This window comes from Nansenia antarctica (genome assembly GCF_963989245.1).
Source record: "Nansenia antarctica genome assembly, contig: SCAFFOLD_198, whole genome shotgun sequence".
Taxonomy (NCBI): Eukaryota; Metazoa; Chordata; class Actinopteri; order Argentiniformes; family Microstomatidae; genus Nansenia; species Nansenia antarctica.
In genome coordinates, this window is record NW_027662415.1 from 93,973 (window position 1) to 118,765 (window position 24,793).

Below are 24,793 nucleotides of genomic sequence, written 5' to 3' on the forward strand. Positions count from 1 at the left end.
TCAAGCAAAGAAACAAATGCAATGACTGTAGAGCAACAGCAGAGGGCGACAGATAACCACTGCACACCATTGATTATAGCTTCAGCACTTCATGCAAGGTGTTAGATGATAAGGACATTAGATAGTAAAGATGATGCACGGGAGGAGGACGTGAAATGCTAGAGGATGAGAATGGGGCAAGGGCATAGAAGTTAGATGATAAGGAGGGGATTCTGTCTGAGCTGTCGGTAAACACTGAGCAGTGTCTTGGTCGTCTGCCCCCTGGTGGCTGTCCCCATCCCTAAGGCCTCTGGAACACGAGCCTCCTGGATCTGCACAGATAGGGCCTTGGAGGGGGGGTTAGAGGAAGAGGTGAGTCTACAGACCATCAGTACAGACGTTACATTTACATTACATTTTAGGCATTTAGTAGACACCTTTATCCAAACCGACTAACAACAAATACATTTGTCTAAGTAAGTGAATCATCTATCCATCAGTCATTGTAAGAAAAAGTAACCTATGCTCGGGCCACAGGCAGGAATACTGAGGACATATTACACAGTAATGTTAAGCATCGTAAGTTGCTTCCTTTATCTGAATTTAGGGTCTTAAATGGAGGCCAACAAATGTTGTTGAGTAGTTTGTGGTTTTCAGGGTTTTGTATGGTCTTACCTCTGCCTGCTGTAGCGCCTGTCTCAGCCCCAGCCCCTGTACGGTCATGGAGGACTCACGTTTCCCAGCAGCCCTGTGGAGCAGTGCCTGTAGGCAGGCATATGAGAGGAGGTTAACCAGGGAAGGCAGGCCTGTTTAAATGTTTTTAGAAAGTATTCCAAATTAATAAATAAAAAATGGGTTAGGGTTAGGTTTTTTATTTATTTACGTATTTTAAAAAATTTAAATAAAATAATTACTGGATGTGATCTGTACGTGATGGAAGGACAATCATGTGTGTGTGTGTGTGTGTGTACCTGTACACGGCTTAACACAGCATGGTGCAGTCCACACACAGCAGCCATGGAGGAGCTCTCTACCTGAACCTCCACGGCAGCGTGGGCCCCCTCCCCAACAAAGACCTGGTAGAAGACACACAATACTCATTCTCCATTCTCACACAATATTGTGAAACATTATAACGTTAATGTCAAAACGAAAAAGGCATTAGTTTGAGAACATCTTTGACAGGTGAAATGTTATCACCACTAATAATTACCCCCCAAATGTACATTTCTTCCAACAACAAAACCAAACATGAGCATATACCTCTGTGGCAGTGAGCTTGACTGTGTCCCTCCCTGGACAGTGGCCATAGACCACCGGGCCCTCCTGTCCCCCTCTGTCCCCCCTCTCACCCCCTCCAGAGCCCTGGGACAGCAGCCAGTTCAGCACAGACCCACAAAGAGTCTGAGGTCCCTTTTCCCCCTGAGGGCCTGTGTCTGGGAACCCCAACCCTAGTGTGGCTCTCAGCAGCTCAGACGACACCCTGACACTCGTTGAAAACAGCCCCCCCTCAGACGCGACCAGCCCCCTATCGTCTCCCCTTTCGCCGTTCCTGATCCTGCGCGAGTTCAAAAATGCTTGGACGGTATCCATGGCAGTATCTGTGGTGGCATAGAGGTTGGCTACTTTGTGGGAGGGTGTGGCCACCTGCAGAGCGTCCAGCCAATCCACTGTCAGTGTGTCCACAGCCAGACTGATACATCCGCCATCCAATCCCAGATCAGAGCCTGCTGGCTCCCCATTGGACAGTAAGCGGGCTAGCTCCTCGCTACCCAGGAGGCTCTGCAGGGAGTAGACGAGCGAACAGCTAACTGTCACCGGGAAGGATGTGTCATTCCCATCCGCCAGGGGCAACGATACTTCCATTTTCCCACCTGGCTCTAGTTTTTGGAATGGGAATGCGAATGTTCTCGAAGTGTTCTCATTTCCCGCAGTAAGACCGTGGGATAGAGGTAGAACGAGAACACAGAACGTCCAGCCCTGTTCTAGAACGTAAGAGCTAGAGTTGTCCAGAACACAGGTCAGATTCAAGGAGTCTCTCTGTAACAACCTGCTCCACTTGGCAACAGCGTGACATCTGATTGGCTTCTCAATGACAGGATGCTGCTCTCCATCACTCTGATTGGCTCGCAGTAGGGAGCGAATGTTGAGTACCTGGTTCAGGCGTCTGAGGGTGTGGTTCTTTGACTGGATCGTACTTTTCAACACAGATGTTCTGAAGATGTAAGAACACACACACACCAGTGTCAATCAACATGTACAGCAAGTAAAAGATATTGCACTTAATAGAACAAGAAACTACTGTGAGATAACTAGGATATTATGTGTTTAGCTCAATTGTACAGCTCAATGGTACCCTGTGTCACCTAATGAAATCAAGATCATGATGCCCTCATGAATCCACTTAAAGTAACAAGTAAAGCTTGACCTAACAGGATCTATGTATTCCTGTTAATCAAATCTACTAGGAGCTAGACTACTGTGTCTCACCTTTCATGCACATCTCCAATGGCTGCCAGGAGGTCTCTGACTCTCTTGTCCACAACAGAAGAGGGGAGCTTGGGTACTCCTCTGTCTTTGGTCCCCTTAGGGAGGGTTATCCTCTGGAGCCTCCCATTGAGAGACAATCCCACCAGCTGTACGGCACCTGTACACACACACACACACACACACACACACACACACACTATTAGGCCTACTTAGGCACACACAAGCTTTCTATAACTCGGAGAACAGTTACACAGACACACAGACAGACAGACAGACGCACACGCACACAGAAAATGAGAGAATCTGTTTAATCACCTAGGGTGTTATGTGAGGGTACAGCCAGGGAAATCATCCTGCAGACATTCAGGCTGATGGGGGTCTGGAGGGCAGCAAACATGCTGGATGACTCCACACCCTGACCGTGTCTCTCCATGTGGCCTGGCACCAGGCCCTCTCCTGGGCCTCCTCTCTCTAGTCGCTCCCCTATGAGATCCATGGCCAGGAGGTCTGAGCCTGTGCTGTAGTAGAGACACTGCTTGTCCACACACCCACACAAAACAGGCCCTGCCACACACAATTCACTAAAGCCTGCCACCTTACCCCCCTCCTCTGGTCCCCCTTTGCAGGTCTGGACCAGCAACGTCCTCCCCAGTCGACCCATCGCCACCAGACACTGTGGAACCGACCCATTCTCTGTGACCACAGAGGTTCCAATGTAAATGATTTGCTGCTGGAGACTGTGCAGAACTCTGACACGAGGTCCTGGTTGCCCTGGAGAATGCAGAGGGAGGCAGCAAAGGCGCCCATCAGGCAGACCGCAAAGGATTATGGGTGAGTTGATGAGGGCGGCGTCAACGACGAAGAGGAGCTTGAAGAGAAGGGACTCCAGGAGGAAATGGCCTTCACGCTGTGGTGTCTCTGATGATGATGACGTTGATGGTGGTGGTGCATCACTGGAGTAGACACAAGCCAACACGGGTTGAATGACCAGTCCTTGGTCGTTGTTTTCCTCCAAGTCGTCATGGAGACCAGCCAATACGACTGGGAGGCTGAACTCTGCGAGTTTCTGGAGGCCGCCAGTTGTTGATGACGACTCTGGCGCTCTGTAGAAGGTGAACCACCAGGCAGACTCTCGTAGCGAGAGGGTCAGGAGAGTTGTGCCCACCAGGATTAGAGAACGCACCCCCTCGTCTCTGACAACTAGCGAATCAGAAGACACCTTTAGCAGCACAGGGTCAGGGGCCTGATTGGTCAAAGGGGTTGGAGTCCTAGGGGAGAGGTGAGAGGGTGAGATTCATGTGTGAAGCAGGATAATTGGTGAAGAGGTAGCTTGAGTACACAAAGGTTATTACCTGGACTGGGGAGGTGACAGACTGACACAGTACACGCCATCATTCTCACAGACAGCATAGACACGCTGCTGGTCCTCACTTTGCACCAGGTGACCCACGGAACCTGGGAACTGAAGGACAGCCTGGAATGAAAATTTGAGGTCCATTAGATGGTCACCTGACCTGGAGAGATCAATGATGTCCAATTGACAGGTTAAAATTCTGCCTTTCTGTGCTTTACTCTTTTTTCAGTATGTACACTTGCCGTCAGTTTGCGCTCCTGGCAGTTGAAGACGCGGACCTCGTCCCACCCGGTCGAGAGCAACACATCTGTCCCGGACAGGACCACTTTGGTTGTGCTAGACGAAGGACATTCGAACGCTGCCAAGATTTCAACCGCACATCTCGCCTCCATAGCCGAGCCCTGGACCAGCGAGTCAACAAGTGTGCCAGCAGGGTTTGCTAACTCTTCTGAAACTGACCAGAGACAGTGTAACTCATTACTCATATATATTTGTATTGTATTCGACTTATATGTTGTATTCGTATTGTATTATTGAGGGTTGAAGAGGACTGCATTTTATTCCATGGGGAGGTCTGAAATTACAGGAGGCCTATTATGCACGTTCCATTTTGTTGTTGTTTTTTCGAATCCTCAAAATAAAAATGACATAAAAAATGTGATTTCTTTATTGTATTTCTATAATTTCATCAATGCAACGAAACATAATACATTAATATTGTAATGGAAGTTAAACTTAAAGCACCATCGTACAGCAGAGTAGTCACGTGGTGCGTCATTCTCTCCACGTGCGAAAACGGGGTTCTGCCAGGGTTGCTCGACTTAATCAACATTAACAAATACATTTTTGGAAGATTTTGTCTTACATGTGTCAACATACATGTCCATATGTATTATAGTTAATGTTTGTGTTGCTGCGCTCTGTGTAGAGCGCGTTATAGATGATACAACCATCCAACCTATATTGTAGGTTAGTCTGCAACGTTTTGTTACGTTTCTGTGCGTACTAACTATGAAATCTAATCCTGCCGGCGCCACTGATTTTGATAGTAGGCTAATATAGCTAATATAGACACTTACAGCATGTGTTGCCTTCATTATAAGGCTTAGAATTGTTTTGGTCCAATATGGCTCTTTCAACATTTTGGGTTGCCGACCCCTGCGTTAGACTTACCTGAGGAGAGATGACGGGGCAGCATTTCATGGCTGCGTTCGTAAATTCGCTCTGGAATCTGATCAGCACTCATGGATTGCCTCTTATCCAATCAAATTACTTGGTCCCTTTATGACGTCGGACCCAGTGTGCTCTCCGGCGCTCTCAGACCAAATTTACGAACGCAGCCCAAGTGTTTCATGGCGAGTAGAGTAGTGCTGCTAATGTTGGCGACACAGAGAAGAACTCGAAATGCCTCCCTCGTCATTTAAATCCCATGTATGGGAGCACTTTGGCTTTTCTGTCAATTATAACAATGACGGACAAAGTGTGGTCGATAAAAAAGTTACGGTGTTTAAGCGTTGTGCAACGAGAAAGTCGTACGAGCATGGCCACACATTTGCCGTGACATAACCCTGGTGTGTTGACGGGAGGCACGAAAAAGGCAGCTTGACAACTTCTGATAATGTAGCCAATGTTTTCATACCATGTTTAAAGTAAGGTTTCACTTTATTATTTAGTTAAAAGTGGCATAAAACATGTTTATTTGTCTGCTTTAAAGAGCCCAGTGATTCACTGTTGCAACCAGGTGCCTCCCCCCTCTCTCCTACTGCATCATTTAAGTTGCACCAAACCTTGGATCACGGAACGGCAGCAGTCTGTGGTGGATGTTGGATGATGAACGCCACGGCCACACAGGACTTCCGTCTTCTGTCTGTTACTGGTGAATAAGAATGATAACAGTAATGAGGGTTCATATAAGAATGATAAAAGTAATGATAACAGTGATGAGGGTTCATGTAACTCAACTCGACAGCTGTGTCATAAAGAATAGAGACGTTGACAGAAATAAATAAAGCGTTAGGGTTAGGTGCAGAGAGCTAACGGCATGTTAGCTAGTCATCTACGTACGCTAGCTAGCCTCAGAGGTTTATCATAAAAACATCAACCAAACAGAACAAATACAGCTGCTAACTTTTACATAATATAGTGACCGTGCTTATACCCAAAATACACATCATCTCTCACTGACAAATCTATTCCAAACCATTAAACATAACATGATTCATTCAGACAGATGTCTCCCGCGCACTCACCTCAGCACGAAGTCTGCGTTCTAATGAGGCACGCGAGCCGCGAGGGCGGGGTTCAAAGTTTCAGGAACTTATATACGCTCGCGAGACTTGATAGAAACCTGACGCCATCCGCGAGCCGCGAGGGCGGGAAGAGGAAGGCCACCGTAGTTACAAGCCCAACAAAGAACTGTTTTACAGAAATCCATTATACACATTTAACACATAACACATTTAACAGCATTTCTAACTCTGTTACACTAACGAGCACCCATTCTTTGTGATCCAGGATCAGGCAACTCGGCCAGATTTATGCCCCAGTATTTCAAACCATTCAGGATATGATCAGATTCAGACTTTTCAAGATTACTTAGTAAACCCCTCAAAAAAAGTTTTGGAAGCGTTATTTCAGTCGATTATTCCTCCCCTTTAATAATACCAATTGGTACTGTAAGGCGATCAACTTCTCCAGAATCGATTTAATTGAGTCGTCACTTACAAGCGAGTTCGTTTAATCTCAACGAGACGTCCTTGATATCACTTCTTAAGATGATATGATCCAATCAAATATTAGGCACCACTACTGAACTGTTCATTAAGATAATATTTATTCAAGCACATCAGCAAGCAATAATAGTTCATTTCCATGGAAAAGAGTATTTTCTAGTTTCACCTCTGCAGGCCCATCTCAGCTAGCCGTCAACAAGTTAACTGCAGTGGCTCCACTAAAACAAGAGTCCCTCTCACCTCCGTACATAGTCCTTTATACATTTCATTTAACATTTTGAGCTGGGTGATGCCCCCCCCCCCCCCCTTTATCTGGTAGTTTTCCAATTGTCAGCACAAATCCGTTGCAGCTGCAGCAAGTCTTCTCGTTAGCATTGGCCTTCAATTCTTCTCCTGTGTGGGTGCGAGAGTGTACTGTGTGTTATCAGCTTGAGTGTCCTGCTAGCGTCTCGTTCTCATGGTGATATCCGTACTTTGTATGAGCAGAGCATTGTGTCAGTGTCCTTATCAGAATGTCTTGTTATCAGAATGTCTTGTGAAAACACAACTATTGAAGTTACACAGTAATATTAGGATTCGATTTACAAGTTAGAAGAATAGACTTATCATTAATCATTAGTTATGAAAGTACAGAAAAATAGAATATTATAACAGCAGGTGTAAAATGGTTGTTAGCACATAGGTAAAAATAAGTAATTTACAGGCAGTTTGAATCATAAAACGTTCTTTTAGTCAGGAGCTTGTATTTCTTCTTGTCGCTCAAAAACAGAACCTCTCTTTTGGCTTTGCGTGACCTTCCTATTGTTCTCAACTGACCTCAGTCACATATTATTTAAATGAGCACATAGTACATGATTTATCACTTCTAGTTATTTTAATACAAATTCCCAACAAATCCCCCCTTTGGTCATTAAACAAAATTATGACCATTACAGAGAATTTGTAGCCAGAAATGGTGAGATGGGTCGTAGACCGCAAATGCCTTTATTTACACCATTCCTTCACAAACCTCCATAATTACAACATATCTTCAACTCCTGTATCATGATCCATGATCTCCTCACCCTCCAACAGTGACTGCTGCTGCTCAGCAATAAGCATTTGTAATTGTCTCTGTGTTCCAACATCAACCTTGGTTAGGGCCGCAGTAATCAGTCGCTGGGTCAGGCCTCTAATGCAAGGGATAGCCAAACAGGATCAAACAGGATCAACAATGTGGCAGAGATGAGGAGGGCAGTGAGCATAGACATAGCCAGATTTTTTCATTTAACAAAAACAGAGTCGAACCAGTCACCAATAACAGTGCTAACTCAAGCGTTTGCATACACCTCTTGTAAACATCCTCATCACCATCTACCAAATTTCTCCATCTACCAAATCATCAGCGCCCAAGTGTCTCGCACCGACCCATGAGTGGGACCATGTGCCTCAGCACCAATAACATTCATTAGACCAGCACGGGCCACTATTCTTCCGTCATGCGCTCTCCACAACCCGTAGCCCTTTTCAGAGGACCAGCTTTGCGTCACCCCCCTTTTTACCCACACTGACCTTTCTTGGGGGGAGGCGGCCCCCTGTATGTCATCTATAGTCTGTACAGAGCATTTAGGTTTGTCTAGCTGGATTGAGACCAGCTGATGTTCTCTGGGGACATATCAATGGACTGCGCTTACATACCGCCTTTATCCAAAGCGCTTCAATGGCTTCTCATTCACCAACACACATATTCACACACCAATGGTGGCAAGCTGCCATACAAGGCGCCGGCCCTGGGAGCAATTCGGGGTTCAGTGTCTTGCCCAAGGACACTCTGACATGTGGCCTGCCGGGGCTTGAACCGCCGATCTGCCAACCTTGCGATCATTAGATGGCGGCTCTACCTCCTGCATCACAGCCACCCCCTCCTGATTTAGCGGCTGCATCTGCAGCATAATTTCCTTTTTCTTCGTCTGTGTCGGCTTTCGAGTGTCCCTTCAGCGGTGCCTCTAATCTAAAGGCAGATATCTATGGGGTGAGCCCCCACCTTTCCAAACATGTCTGCTACAGGTTTACTGAAAGTGCCTGGCAGGCACGCATTCTAAGGAAGCAAAACAAATTGCAAGGCATTTGGACAAGAAACTGTAAAGTGATGATTAGGCCCAATGGATCTCCTGAAACCTCCAAAGGGATTATGGTGAGAGAACAAATAATGACTGTGAAATACCTGAACAGACCATTGACTCAAATCTGAGTGGAAATACTTGAACAGACAATGACTGTCAAAATGGGAATGGACAAGGATTATTAATTTCCACTAAACGATATAAATGATGATGAGTTTGGAGAAATGGGATCACTGGACTGTGTGAATTATAATCCAGCTGCACCTAAAAACTATGAAGATTTGAACTTTGAAAACCTTTAACTTTACAGAGGACAAAATGTATGACATTGAGAACAACATCGACCACTTCTACAACAATAATAACATCGAACCACTTCTACAACAATAATAACCGTCTGCAACTGTGACTATTACACAGAGGAACAATTCAAAAGTAATATAATATTGGATGGTATTTTATCAACAATACACTTCAACAGTAGAAGTCTTTATAGAAACTTTAAGAAAACTAAGGACTATTTGAGACAGTTCACCAAGTTCAGCATCATTGCTGTATCGGAGACATGGCTCAGTAAAGAAAAAGAAGCCGATGTGGAACTTGAGGACTATGAACTATTTACCCCCAACAGAACAAGCAAGAAGGAGGAGGAGTTGCCTTGTATGTAAATAATGACTTTGACTGTAAAATAGTAAAACATATGTCAATAACAATAGAAAACATTATGGATTGTGTCACTGTAGAAATAAAATATGGAGAAATCTAAGACCATAATAATACGCTGTGTATATAGAACTCCAGGATCCTGTCTTGACACATTCAAAGATATGATGGTTGATATGTATGATAAACTAAATGACAGAAAGACGGTCTTTGTATGTGGGGACTTAAATATAGATTTGTTGAACCCAAATAAACACAAAAAAAAATGTTACAGACTTCATGGACACAATGTACAGTATATGTCTAGAAATAACAAGTAACAGTGCTACTTTAATAGATAACATTTTTACCAATGAAATTGGGAGTAAAATAGTAAGTAGAATGCTATTAAATAAACAGAGCTGCCTATCAAGACCCAACTAACAAATTATTCATAAACCCCTATGATCTCAAATTTAAAGAATTGGTGGACTTAAAAATGGCACAAGTAATTCTACAAAGTAAAAAAAATATATAAGATGCTTCCAGACTTTATCCAGAGACTGTTCCAAGTTAGACAGACTAATTACGAACTCAGAGGAATATGTATATTTATGAAAACAAAGATTAAAACAAATGCAAAACAAAGATGTATAACAGTTAAAGGAGCCTACCCATGGAACACCGCCGAAAAGGAAATGAGAATGTGCAGCACACCAAAAGGACTAAAAAAATCACAAAAAATAAGATGATTAACAAGTATAAAAACAGAGGCATAAACACAGCCCTTGTTTGGTATCCTTGAACCCCCCCCGCCAACATGCGCAAGTAAAGTCCTGTTCACAAATGTTTCCCTGTCTTGACCATGCACTCATGAACATATTGCAGAAGTGCGTAGTATTAAGGCGTCCCACGTCGCCCCCCTTTCCCGTCCTGTTAAGGCAGTCGTAGGCTTTTTCTAAGTGTAAAGGGTGATGTCCCTCATATATCATGGGGCCTTTAGTTCTATTCATACCGGGGCAGCATGTTCTCCCCCTCGTCCCATCTCTACTGGAGAATTTGAACAATTATCAGGCTTGTAGGGGGAGGGAAACAGTGTACTCTCTCTAGGTGGTTTCAAGCAGACTAAACATGTCACATTAGAAATGGTGGATATTGTGTAGTTAACCCAGTTAATTTAATAATTAATTAATAAATTGTATAAATAATTGTGGCTATAACCCAGTTGTACCAAACATTTTAATTTGATTTGATTTGCTTCTCCATTTATCTCGAACATTTCAACCACAAAAACACACAAATCTTCAACAACAAAAAACAACAAAAACAAACCCCAAAAAATAAATTAAAATACAAATAAAATAAGATATAAATTGAAATAAAATATATCTTCCTCGACATGGAAGCAACAGTCGGCAATGGCCCTGTTCGAGAAAAGACAGAAAGAAACAAAACCCACCTGGTCCTGCCCCTTCTCCACAATATCATACCATTACGCAATAGATTATCTATCAATATCAATAATAATATGGCTATCCACTATAGCGAACCAGGAACCAAATATCCACAAAAATACCAGTTCACGTAATTCTCAAGCTCCTCCAACCTATATCCCTCCAAACCACTCAATAGTATTACTTGTTTTCATTGTTACATCAAGGCCATTCCAAATGGCCACCCCACAAATTGAGATGCACCTGCCCCTGAGCGCTGCACAGACAACAGGCTGTTCTACATTCAATTTCCCTCCTAGACTACAACCCCCATCTCTGCTCATGAACAAAACAATTTTTTTAAGTTGCCAGGGACCTTATGTTGTGTTACTTTAAACATGAATCGTGCAGCTCTGAATTTAACCAAATCTCAAAATTTCAGAGTTTGACTTTTATTTTATTTTATTAATAATTGGTATGACCTCTATACCCAGTGTAACCAGGGAGTAGCTGAAAAGGACTGTATAATTTAGGAAGGGGCTGGTTATCTAACTAATGGAGCTAAATAGGCAGTATAGGAGGATACAGGCAGGGGGCGCCAGCAAACCGTTAGACTAGCAGTTAATGTCGTTAGCATTAGCAAGGGAACTAGCATTAGCATTAGCCTTCAAACAACTAGCATTAGCATTGGAGCTACAAACAGCTAGCATTAGCACTGGAGCTACAAACAACTAACACACGGTATTACATATGAACAACACATTTATTACACAAATGATGTATCCATCCCCAAATACACATTCCCTCCCGGCCGGCCACACACACTCTCAATCACTCACTGATAGTCTCTGGCCTGAACAGGCTTATAGTCCAGTGGCGTGGTGCGCGTTGAGGCCTGGTCGAATGGCATGTGCGTCGATGAAGTGGTCCGCGTCGAAGCTCCGCGGGAGTCTGTGTTCGCTCGTGGAGACGACGATTAATGTCCAGCTGGCGTCCCGCTTGGTCCAACGTTGAACAGCCGGCTGCTGGCAAGGCGGTCCAACGGGAACACAACTAAACAGGCTACCGTGGTACACTCGATAATCGCTTTCCTGGCGTCTTCAGTTGCTGCACGGTGTGCGCGCTGCTGAATCCGCCATCTTAGCTCGGCTTTTCGTTACTATCTCTCGTTCTGCTTCTCTCTCGTTCTGCTGCTCACCACACACTCTGACTCGCGGACCACTTCCGTCTCTTATATAGGCACCACCGAACCCAACATCCGGGCCACGGACACACCCCGGATATACTACGTCATCAAATATACAGAAACATTTACAATAATAATACATATACCTTCATAAACGTACAGAATAGTATAGAAAATAAGAAAGTAAATAACTGGGGCAAAAGGGCTGATTTCGGGAAAACTAAAACTGGCTCTAAAACTGTGGGCCTTCACAACAGCCGCCCCATGAAACCCTCGGTTTCAGTTAACTAAGAAGGCACACTGGCTAGGCTGCTCTAGCAGCGTGAGGTAGGAGGTGATAGTGTCCTGGCTAATTTGAGGGAGCTCAATCAGGCGCGCCACAGGTCGGGTGTAAGTGCGACCACCAACGTCCACGATGGCCGTCCGCACCCTTCCATCCGGACCCGGCAGGACCTTGGTCACTCGGCCTGTCTGCCAGGCGGCGCGTGGAAGGGACTGGTCGATCACCAGTACCACGGCACCTTCAGACAAGTTGTCTCTCTCCCTCGTCCACTTCTGCCTGACTTGCAGGGTCGGCAGGTAGTGCAGTATGAACTGCTTCCAGAACTGGTCCGCGAGCACCTGGCTGTGCCTCCACCATCTTCTTCCGGTGAGCTCTGCAGGGTCGTAGACTACCTGAGGCAGTGCAGAGTCTCGCCGCCCCATCAGCAAGAAGTTAGGCGTGATGGGATCCAGATCCGCTACATCACTGGAGGTATAGCCTAGGGGCCGGGAGTTCAAGATGCCCTCAATCTCTGCTAGTACAGTCTGGAGCACCTCATCGGTAGGCACCTTCTGTCCGAGAATGGTACGTAGGACGTTCTTTACTGAGCGAATCTCCCGCTCCCAGGCTCCCCCGAAGTGTGGAGCATTTGGGGGGTTGAACTCAAACTTCACTTGCTGGGAGGCGAGTCTGTCACGAGCCTCCTCAGTCATCGCAGCGTAGCTCGCCCTCAGCTCGGCCTCACCACCGACGAAGTTGGTGCCTCTGTCCGACCGGAGGGTCTTAGGGGTCCCTCGCCTGGAGGTGAACCTCTTGAAGGACATGAGGAAGCTGTCGCTTGTGAGCTGGTGCAGAACTTCCAGGTGCATTGCTCTCGTCGTCAGGCACGTGTAGATGATGCCCCACCGCTTTTCGGAGGCTCGCCGGTTTCGGACTAGGAGTGGCCCGAAACAGTCGACCCCAGTAGAGTGGAACGGAGCCTGTCTCAGTCGCAGCCGGTCCTCGGGCAGATCGGACATCATGGGCTGCGGCGGCGTGGCTCGCCACCTCTGGCAGTCCGAGCAGGACCTTTGATATCTCCGTACCGCCTCCCGTCCATGGAGTATCCAGAATCTCCGTCGTACCTCCGCGAAGACACGCTCTCCACCCGCGTGCTGCACTTTGTCATCATGGTGCTTGATGACCAACCTGGTGACCTGATGCTTAGTGGGAAGCACGATGGGATGCTTCGTGTCCAGGTCTAGATCTTGAGCGCGGCGCAGTCTGCCACCCACGCGAATGAGAACACCGTCGAGCTCTGGAGCTAAGCCGCGGAGTCTACTGTCCGAGGGGATCGGCTTCCCTTTCTCGAGACACTCCCGCTCTCGGGAGAAGGCATCCTGTTGGGCACTCTGCAGCACCAGGAGCTCCGCCGCGGTGTAATCTTCGGCGCTGAGCGTAGTATCTAGGGGTAGACCGGCCTTGGAGCAGAACATCCTCTTCTGCAGCTCTTCGAGCGTCTCACACTCCTCTCCTGGAGTAGTCGCAGGGTCTACGACCTGGGTGACTCCGCAGAACAACGTCTTACGCAGCTCTTTGTCCTCTCTGTCTTCTGCTAACGCCGGCGTGGCTGGCCACTCTGACTCCCGCTCCTGTAGGAAGTCTGGTCCCGTGTGATACAGGTGGGGCTCAGCCAGATCCTGTAGAGTTGCCCCTCTCGTGATGACGTCAGCAGGGTTCCTCTTGGTGTCTACATAACGCCAGCAGTTCACCTCAGTCAACTCCAGAATCTCGGCGACTCGGGTGCCCACGAACACCTTGTACCGACATGAGCTGGACTTCAACCACTGGAGGACGGTAGTGGAGTCTGACCACATGGTGACGCTCTTCAGAGGTAGCTGGAGCTCGTCGAGCAGGAACCTTCCCAGTTGCGCGCCGTTCAGGGCAGCACACAGCTCCAGTCTTGGGATGGACTGTTGCTTCTTCGGCGCCACTCGGGAACGTGCCAGGACAAACGAGACGTGGACTTCACCTCCAAGCTCTGCCGCTCTGACGTATGCCACGGACCCGTACGCCATCTCCGAGGCGTCGCAGAATACATGTAGCATGATGACACTCCTCTCTAGGTCCGTGGAGGGAGGGAAGTAGCTCCGCTGCAGCTTGATGTGCTGGAGAGTGGGAAGTTCCTGCTCCCAGGCCTTCCACTTCTCTGCTAGGTGACGAGGCAGAGGATCGTCCCATCCTCGTTCTTGGGCCCACAGCTCCCGGACAAGCACCTTGGCCACCGTCGTGAAGGGAGCGATATATCCCAGTGGGTCGTACTGGCTCGCTAGAGTGCTGTATATCGTTCTCATCGTGACGCGTTGAGGCTTGGCAGGCTTATTGCGATAGCGTAGCGTGTCCGTCTGGAACTGCCAGATAAGTCCGAGCGTCATCTCCTGAGCATCATCTGGTGAGTGAGAGACCCAAGCCTCGCTGCTGGTCGAGGTGGCCTCCTTCGGGAGGTCTCTGATGACTTGCGGGTCGTTGCTGGCCCACTGGCAGATCTCAAATCCACCCTCCTGGAGATGAGCACGCAGGTCCTGGACTAGCTGACGGGCTTCCGTGGCTGTCTTCGAACTGTGAAGGCAGTTGTCCACGTAAAAACTCTTATGGACGGCGTCAAACACTCCAGGAGGTGCCGTCTCCTGCGCGGCGTGAGTCTGTAGCGCATAGGTAGCGCAGCAGGGGCTGCAGGTTGTCCCGAAGGGTAGCACCTCCCACTGGTAGATAGAGGGGTCGGGGTCGCTCGGGTCCTCTCTCCAGAGAAACCTCATGAGTGGCTTGTCTTCCTCCAACATCCTGACCTGGTGAAACATTCGCTTAATGTCACCACTGACTGCGATCGGCTGCTGACGGAAGCGCACCAGAACTCCCAAGAGGGCTGGGGTCAAGGTTGGACCAGGGAGAAGATAGTGGTTGAGGTTGAGCTTCCCCACCTGGTAGCTACAGTTGAAGACCACTCGGTTCTTCCCGTTGTGGTGAACATTGTGGTGCGGGAGGTACCAAGACTCGGCACTCTGGTTCGCCTCGGCTGGCTCAAGCTTCTTCACCAGACCGGACTCCGTCAGTTTCTTCATCTCCGTTCGGTAAGAAGCAGCAAGGACCTCGTCCTTCCTCATACGCTTCTCAGTGCTGGTCAGACACTGTAGGACGGTTCGAGGGGATACTCGAAACTCTGGCATGAGTTCTCTGCGGAGTAGTGGTGTGACGTATCTCTTAACGCCCTGGACTTCGATACGCACTGTCTTTGCTTTAAGGAGGTCCAGGGCATAGACGTCCTCCTTTGACCGTACGTAGAGCTTCTCATTCTTGTAGGGCGCAACGTCTAGCGTCCACAGCTTCTGGACGTTGTCTAGCAGCGCCACATTCATGGAGTCCACACTGGTGTGAAGGCAGTTGATGGTCTGCACTTCTTCGGTGCGGACATGGAGGGATGACGTAGCTCTCCCGTCTCTATCTCTCCACTCGGTAGCGCCTTGGAGGGCCCACCCAAGCGCAGTCTGAACAGCCATCGGGCAGCCTCGTGGTCCTCTCAGCGGAGGACGGAGCGACACGATCAGTGCAGCGTTGTCCGAGCCGATGAGAAGGGTTGGCTCCGCTCCTTCGATCGGATGTAGGTCTACTCGCCGTAGGTGGGGATATCTTGCGCGTAACCTCTCCAGGGGGTAGTCGTAGCGGGAGAGCGCTAGCTGGTCGGCGGTGAAGACATTCTGAAGCCGATGTCTATCCGACGGCCGCCCCGCCGGGGAGATAGAGAAGTTGATTCTCGCCCCGGTGACCTCTTTAAGGTCGCGACGTATCGTGCGCAGAGTCAGCTTCTCCTCAGTCCCGTGGAGCCCCAACTGGCGCACTGCCTCCTGGAGGAGGATGGTCCGTTCCGACCCGTCGTCTAGAACGGCGTACGTGTCGTACACAACGTTGTTGTGGTGGAGCCGGACCTTCACCACCTTCAGTAGGACCTTGGAGCCGCTGCTCTGGGTTGGGTCTAGGTAGTAGACAGGGGTTTCCTCTTCCGGTGCGCGACCGGACCTAGGGCTTCTGGTGCCCTCCGTGGACCTGGCGAGGGAGACCTCGTGTAGAATGTTGAGGTGGACCTCCTCACAGCGATTGCACTTTCTCCTCAAGGTGCAGTTCTTAGCCAGATGGTCGCGCCCACAGTTCCAGCACCTCTGGTTCTCCTCGAGCCACCTCTGCTTGTCCTCGGTACTCAGGTTGTTGAAGTCACTGCACTCATTGAACCAGTGCTCGCTGGTGCAGTACGGACATGGCGGTGGACCTCTCCGTCCCTTCTGAGGGGGTTGAGAGGAATCCTTTCCCTCAGGTCGGGCTTTCCTCTCTCTCCGAGGCTCCTCCTCCGTGTGCAGCACTCCTACTGGGCGTCCTCTGTTCGAGCTCGGCCGGTCCCAGCGGTCTCCCTTCTCCCTCTCCTTCTTCGGCTCAGCGTAACCCATGGCGTCTACGTTGGTGTCATGCACTTCCTCCAGTAGGAACTCCGCGAAGGCAGCCATGCTCAGACCCAACCTCCCGGGGTTACGAACGCGCTGCTGTCGCCGGAACCTCTCCTGCCGGAAGCGTGGGATCTTGCGGAGCAGCCGCTCTACGTTGGAGGTGCTGTTGATCTCGCTGGCGCCAGCTGGGCCCTGCGTCTTCAGCATTCCAACCAAGGTGTGCACGCGGAGCGCGAAGTCATCCAGCGCCCGGTCATCCTTGATGGGGGCCTGCTGTTCGAGGGCTTGCAGTTCAGCAAGGGCGTGGTTCCAGGGACGACCGTAGCGGGCATCCAAGTCAGCGAGCGCTCTGGTGTAAGGTGTCGGTGCGGAGGCATGGGCCAGTACCATGTTGTGGGCTCTGGGGTTCCTCACATGCTGAAGGAGAATCGCATATTTGTAGGACTCTGAGCAGGAGTTGTCCAAGAGCGTGTCTAGGCAGATGCGTAGCTCCACATACTGGCTCCTGTCCTCGTCCTTGAAGAAGGGGAACTTGGGTCCCTCCACCTGGGGGAACATCCTGTAGTGGATCATCGGTGCTGGAGTGACGGTCTGGGTGTCCGGCCTGCATGCATTTTGGTGCACTGGAGGACCTAGGGGTGTGCTACGCTCTTGGGGGATGGCTCCCCTCCCGGGCAGCGACGCTGGCTCCCTCTGGGCCGCGTAGCGGACGGGTCCCTGGTCCTCTTCCTTCCAGGTGGTCAGCTGGGCCTGTAGTTGGACAGTCCTGGCGGGGGTCATGGAGCCATCGGCGGGGGGTTCAGGAGATGGCACTCGAGAGGGCCGTGCGGATGATGCTCTGGAGCTACAGGCCGACGGAGTTCTGCTGATGCACACGTCGCGCATGGTCTGCATCATTTCCTCCATCTTCTCTGCCTGCAGTTGCTCTCTCGCCATCTGCCTCTCCGCCGCGCGTTCCGCCCCCTCCATCTGGAGGCGCTCGCGCTCGTACTGGATGCGTTCCCTCTCTAACGCCTCCTGGCGTTGTCTCTCCGCCGCACGTTCCGCTCCGTTCATCTGCCTCTCCGTCTGGAGGCGGTCGCGCTCCATCTGGAAGCGTTCCCTCTCTAACGCCTCCTGGCGCTGTCTCTCCGCCGCACGTTCCGCTCCGTTCATCTGCCTCTCCGTCTGGAGGCGGTCGCGCTCCATCTGGAAGCGTTCCCGTTCTAGCGCCTCCTGGCGCTGGAGGCATTCACGTTCTAGCGCCTCCTGGCGCTGGAGGCGTTCACGCTCGAACTGGAGTCGTTCCCGCTCTAACGCCGTCTCGGCCTGTTGGCGCTCCCGCTCTAACGCCATCTCGGCCTGTTGGCGCATACATTCGGACAGCGCGGCACTACTCCCTCTGGAGTGCAGGCTATCCGCCCCAGAGGCAGAACTGCCCACGGAAGCCCTGGACCGGTAGGAAGCCACTGAGCGGCAGGAGCTAGGTCTCGAGCGCGCCGTACTGGGAGGCAGATCGTTAAGGCTGAGGCCCTCCCTCTTCCGCCCGCAGGCGCTGTCGGACCGGGCCTCTCCTTCCTGTTCTTCCGTTTCCACGGCAAAACCCTGCGGTTCTGCCATCTCATCCTCAGGCTGGTGCTCTTTGAGGGCTGTCTCAGTGCTAGCCACCCGCTCGCCGGCGGACACCTCGGCCTCTCCGACCACTGTATCCCGTGGAGTGCGCTCCTCGCTACTACTCTGTGAGCTTTCGAGCTCAAGCTCATACTCCTGTAACCTCGGAGGCAACCGCGGGACTCTCTGTGGTCGTGGCTCTGGCTCAGGGGGCGGAGAAGGGGGGGTAACTGTCTGGTCTGGTTGGCTGCGCTCAGCCATGCTATCACTACACTACCTATCCGGCTCGAAGGACCAATTGTAACCAGGGAGTAGCTGAAAAGGACTGTATAATTTAGGAAGGGGCTGGTTATCTAACTAATGGAGCTAAATAGGCAGTATAGGAGGATACAGGCAGGGGGCGCCAGCAAACCGTTAGACTAGCAGTTAATGTCGTTAGCATTAGCAAGGGAACTAGCATTAGCATTAGCCTTCAAACAACTAGCATTAGCATTGGAGCTACAAACAGCTAGCATTAGCACTGGAGCTACAAACAACTAACACACGGTATTACATATGAACAACACATTTATTACACAAATGATGTATCCATCCCCAAATACACATTCCCTCCCGGCCGGCCACACACACTCTCAATCACTCACTGATAGTCTCTGGCCTGAACAGGCTTATAGTCCAGTGGCGTGGTGCGCGTTGAGGCCTGGTCGAATGGCATGTGCGTCGATGAAGTGGTCCGCGTCGAAGCTCCGCGGGAGTCTGTGTTCGCTCGTGGAGACGACGATTAATGTCCAGCTGGCGTCCCGCTTGGTCCAACGTTGAACAGCCGGCTGCTGGCAAGGCGGTCCAACGGGAACACAACTAAACAGGCTACCGTGGTACACTCGATAATCGCTTTCCTGGCGTCTTCAGTTGCTGCACGGTGTGCGCGCTGCTGAATCCGCCATCTTAGCTCGGCTTTTCGTTACTATCTCTCGTTCTGCTTCTCTCTCGTTCTGCTGCTCACCACACACTCTGACTCGCGGACCACTTCCGTCTCTTATATAGGCACCACCGAACCCAACATCCGGGCCACGGACACACCCCGGATATACTACGTCATCAAATATACAGAAACATTTACAATAATAATACATATACCTTCATAAACGTACAGAATAGTATAGAAAATAAGAAAGTAAATAACTGGGGCAAAAGGGCTGATTTCGGGAAAACTAAAACTGGCTCTAAAACTGTGGGCCTTCACAACACCCAGCATGAAGTACAATTCTTATAGCTCTTTTTTGCAATGTGCATATCTTTTCTAGGTTGGTTTGTATTTCCCCAAACTTCAACACAATATGACAGATAGGGTACAATGAGTGTGCAATATAGAGTGTATAGTGATTTCTGATTTAAGATGTATTTAATTTTACCCAGAACTCCCAAGCTTCTCGCAATCTTTGAGCACAGATATTTTCACTTTGTGGTTTCCAGCAGAGTTTGTGATCTATTTAAGACACCCAAAAACTTGCCTCCGTTTTATGATCCTGAAAAGAATACCTCTGTGTCATTGGCTGCTATAGGCATAAAAGGAGAGAAACTCATGGTGTGGCCCCCATCTTCCCCTGACCTCAACCCTATTGAGAACCTTTGGAGCATCCTCAAGCAAAATATATATGAGGGTGGGAGGCAGTTCACATCAAAACAGCAGCTCTGGGAGGCTATTCTGGCATCCTGCAAAGAAATTCAAGCAGAAACTGTCCAAAAACTCACAAGTTCAATGGATGCAAGAATTGTGAAGGTGATATCAAAGAAGGGGTCCTATGTTAACATGTAACTTGACCTGTTAAGATGTTTTTGTTTGAAATAGCTTTTGATTTCAGTAAATATGACCTCCTAATATGACCTCCTAACCCTAAATTCATCAAATTACCATTTTTAGTTCTTTACAACCTATAAAATGTTTTGAAACTCTGTTGTGCATAATAATTTGGAACAGTGCATTTTGAGTTTTTTATTTAAAAAAAAAAATACTGTTATCATTGGGAGGTTTGTTCAATACAATTTGAATTATACTCTAACGGTTGATGACTTGAAAATTATACTGATTGTCATTTGCATCGACTATTTAGGAAAATCTGAGAAAAATATAATTTGCATAATAATTTGGAACGCAGTGTAGGCTGTAATTAGGTTATATCTTTTAACTTAAATTAAATATTATTACATCAAATTATGAATTAACTGATGGCAATCCTACCGATCTCCGAAATACATAAAGGACATAACATCATAATGGAGCACTGAAGAGGCGTTTTGCATGCCTCAACTATCTGACGACCCTGCCGCATAACACTGGCTTGTATTGTGCTACACAATATCCTGTCCATGGCAGAGCCCCCCTCTCTATCCTGTCCATGGCAGAGTCCCCCTCTCTATCCTGTCCATGGCAGAGACCCCCTCTCTATCCTGTCCATGGCAGAGCCCCCCTCTCTATCCTGTCCATGGCAGAGACCCTCTCTCTATCCTGTCCATGGCAGAGTCTCTCTCTCTATCCCAGTGGTTCTCAAACTTTTTCTGTCAAGCCCCCCTTGGGAGGACAAAAAAATTGTGAGCCCCACCTCACCCCCAGAAAACTGTCACAACATGGGGCAAGTTTACATTTATTGAACTGAACCACATAACACTGTCTCCCAACAAAAAACCTAAAAATACAAATAACACAATATAATAAATAAACACAATAACAATATTTTTCGATTACAATTCTCAAGAAAATGAACACTAACAATCAAGAACATCATAACACTACAGCATTAGTGGCTGCAATGAGCCTGTTTGGCACTGCAGATCTTTTCAAAACGGGGTAGCAGGCCTGATACTGCCACTCTCAAGTCCTGCTCAATGTTGAGCCTAGATCTGTACTTTGTTTTCAGTGAAGCAACAGCTGAAAAGCCAGCCTCACAGAGATAGGATGTGGCGAAGGGAAGAAGGATGCCTACAGCCCTCTGCCCTATGAGTGGATACTCCTTCTCCCAGTGGTGTGCCGTCAGGGCCAGCAAGGCCTTCTCTGCTGGCCTAAACATCATCAGAATATACATTTTATTTTAATATATTTTTTCCACAAATATGTATTAATGATTCCCCATAGTCTATTCTCTTCATTTCATAGCTTTCCTCTTGGTTGCGCTGCTTCCAGTCTCCGATTGAGATTTGGAGGGCTGGCCTTTATGTTAGAGCTTTTATCCAATCAAAATGTGTTGCTAGGGGGCTCCAAAATCTGCCCAGCCTGCACGCTAAACGGTGCCGCGGATACGACCTGTAACTTAACGTTGGAACGAGAAAACCTGTGGCGTTCCTAGTAAACCTACGTAGATGCGAGCAAAAGCAACAACGGCGCCTGCTGTAAGGCTCAATGATGTCAGCACCCAGCACGTCTTTTGATTGGATACGCACTATTGATACGCACTATTGATACGCACTATTGATATTCACTATTGAGATGTGTAACTATGCCGGTAGATGTGAAACTTTTGAAAGTGCCAGGGAAACGGAGCGCCACAACGAAAGCTTTCGTTGACTGATCGATAATACTGATCGATTGTGTCCTGTTTTTGGGTAAACAATAACTTTCATTTAGGGGACACGATAAAAGCGCCGAGTCCACAAACAGGAAACTACGTTGAGCTTCTTTCTTTTCTGGCTGAACAACCCAGATTTACATTACCACCTGTCCACAAACAAAGTGTTTACTGGGACGTCAGGCAAAATACAAAACGACCTGATTTTTGCTATTGCTGAAGTGGGAGAAGAGATCAAAATGGAGATTAAAAAGGCACCCTTTGTCGCTATTATGGTGGACGAGACGACAGACGTGGGTAATGTAGCGATCTTAAAGATGTTAGTTTAACACTCTTCATTGTAAATGCGGATTTATTGATTAAAAATGCTTCGGAAATATTAATATAACTCTGTTGTACTTGTCTGACTATGTTAAGGTGATGCAACGCCCGGTTATACTGTGTTTCTGTCTAGTTTCTAGAGCCATGGCGTCATAACGATGGTATTAAGAGGTAGAATAATTCAGGTAGGAATGTGTCGGACATCACTGAAGGCCTAGGTGTGAAATGCACCGCCCGCCACTGCCTTCTCCACACCAAGCCAGAATTCACTCAGTGTCTGACCATTGAACCTCAGCCTCAGGGTGGACTCAGAGGTCAGCTCGATGAGTTGGTCCTCTTCAGCAGAGCTGAAATCAGCAGGTGCTACAGATAGAGATACCTTATTTGTAATTAATTGCATATTAAACACAACACGATTCAATTTTACAACAATCCATTCCAGGTAGTTAGTTAGTAACATACATACAACATTAATAAAATATAGGCCTACAGCACAAAATAGTCACAGTTATATTTAGTCATCAAAATTGCCTACCAACCTGCTGCATTGAATGGATCCACCACCCAGTCATACTCAGCAGTGTTGTGTGGGAAGTATTTCTGGAACAATGCTCCCAGGGAAGAGATGTGTTGCTTCAGGCAGGGGATCACTGTGGTGGCATCACAATCACTGCTTTCTACAAACGTGGTCAGGTTCTGAAAAGGATCAGTATTTCCTTCATCAAGGCGCCTGCCCCACACCTCCAGCTTTCTGGTGAATGCGCTGACCTTATCTGCCAGGTGGGGTAGGTGTTTGTCTTTTCCTTGAAGCTGAAGATTCAGCTCGTTGAGCTTTCCAAACACATCACTGAGATAGGCCAGTTTCATCAGGAATTCTAAATTACTGAACTTGCTTGCAGATTCGTGCATTCCCACCTCCTCCATAAACACCCGAATCTCCTCTCTGAGCTCAAAGACTCGGGACAACACTTTCCCTCGGGAGAGCCACCTTGCTTCACTGTGAAACAGCAAAGCAGAGTGTTCAGCTCCCATTTCCTCACACAGTGCAGAGAACAGACGTGCTTTCAGCGGGCGGGTTTTGATGACATTTACAACACCGATCACTTCGGTCAAAACCTCATTTAGTTCAGGGCTAAGATGCCTGGATGCGAGCGCCTCTCTGTGAATGACACAGTGTGTCCATTGCGCGTTTGGTGCGACGCAATTTATTAGCGCCTGCAGTCCCTTCCTTTTCCCGGCCATTGTCTGCGCACCATCTGAGCAAAACCCCACACAGTTCTCCCATTTCAGTCCGTGTTCTGTCAGGTAAGTGTCAAGAATCCCAAATAGCTCATTAGCTGTCGCTCTCCCTGTCACATGCTTGCAAAACAGCAAGTCTTCATTCATTGACTCCGAATCTACATAGCGGACATAAGAAATAAACAAGCAGTCCTTATTACTGTCAGTAGCCTCATCAACTTGCAATGCAAAACGTTTGTGTAGTTTCTCTGCGAGTTGTTCCTCAAGGTCCTCTGACATCTCACCTATGCGTCTTGCAATGGTGTCGTTGGACAGGGGCATGGGCGTCAGCAGCTTTTTGAATGTGGGGGGGACACTTATTTTTCGGGGGGTCTGGGGGTCCCCCCCCCGAAATTTTTTAAATAGTAGATTCAATTTCCTGCATTCTGGTGCGTTTTACACCCAAAATAATCTCCCTCTTTCTTTGTTTTCCCTTGGAGCTGGCATGGTCTGCAATTACTGACTACTATTATGTTTTGGTTTAACTCACAGAGGCCTGACACTGACACTTGGGTACTTTATTAAATATGAAGATTCAAAAAGAATCAAAGAGTGAATTAGAAAAGAATGAGGTAACTTTGAGTCAACAAATTGAATAAAAAGTTATGAGGAAACATAAAATATGTACCTAGGCTACTCAGAGCCTATTACAATCAAACGTAGCCCTCTTCAGTGCATTGCAGAACATACAACTATAACAAACAAACAAAAATCAAAGAGTGAATTAGAGCTGTCTCCACTGCCCCTGCCTGCTGCCCCTGCCTCTGACTCACTCTCACTCTCAACCACCTATATCAGGAGAAATGGGGATGCATTGAGCACTTGTTCATATTGTTTTTCTCTAATAGAACATTTGACATAGAAATACAATCATCAATACAAAAAATACAATCACAAGCATTTTAGAAATAGAAAAATAAATGGAACAGGTGTTTTCTTCTTATTTTTTTAACCCTAGCTCAAGCAATCAGATGCAAAATTGATTCTTTGGGTGGGTGCAATGGCCAAATTAAATAGTGCAAATGCTCAGGGCAATGAACACGGGCAGGAGATGCAATAATGACAGGACAGGTAAGCACTGTGAGGTGTTTGTCGCCATTCTGTGCTTTTGATGACATTTCGCCTGTGTCTGTTCTGCATTTAAACATGTCTAACCGCACTAGTAATGCCTAACAAAACTGCTAGTGCCATATAGCTGATCTAGCTCGTATTTGGTTGCTAGTAGGCTATGCTAATTCTATTGCTAATACAGAGAATGTCTCATAAGGTGCTAACATTCTTATCAGAAAAGCTGGCTGTGTTTGACCTTGGGAGAACGCAATGTTGCTGTTTGGCCACTCACGGGAAAACTTGGATGACTTTGACTTACTTTTCTCTTCTTAGAATTTTTTTTCC

The 24,793-nt window shown here is 48.0% G+C and overlaps 1 protein-coding gene across 1 annotated transcript; it reads right to left on the reverse strand.

The window, feature by feature from the left end:
- Nucleotides 1-191: 191 nt before the first annotated feature.
- Nucleotides 192-23,152, reverse strand: LOC308175660 (Fanconi anemia core complex-associated protein 100-like; the record flags this gene model as incomplete). The annotated part of the gene is made up of 9 exons (XM_080551287.1): nt 192-311; nt 655-741; nt 951-1,055; nt 1,243-2,194; nt 2,470-2,626; nt 2,785-3,712; nt 4,066-4,277; nt 22,403-22,483; nt 22,660-23,152. 9 exons carry the CDS (start codon nt 23,150-23,152, stop codon nt 192-194), a joined length of 3,135 nt encoding a protein of 1,044 aa, XP_080407413.1.
- Nucleotides 23,153-24,793: the final 1,641 nt, after the last annotated feature.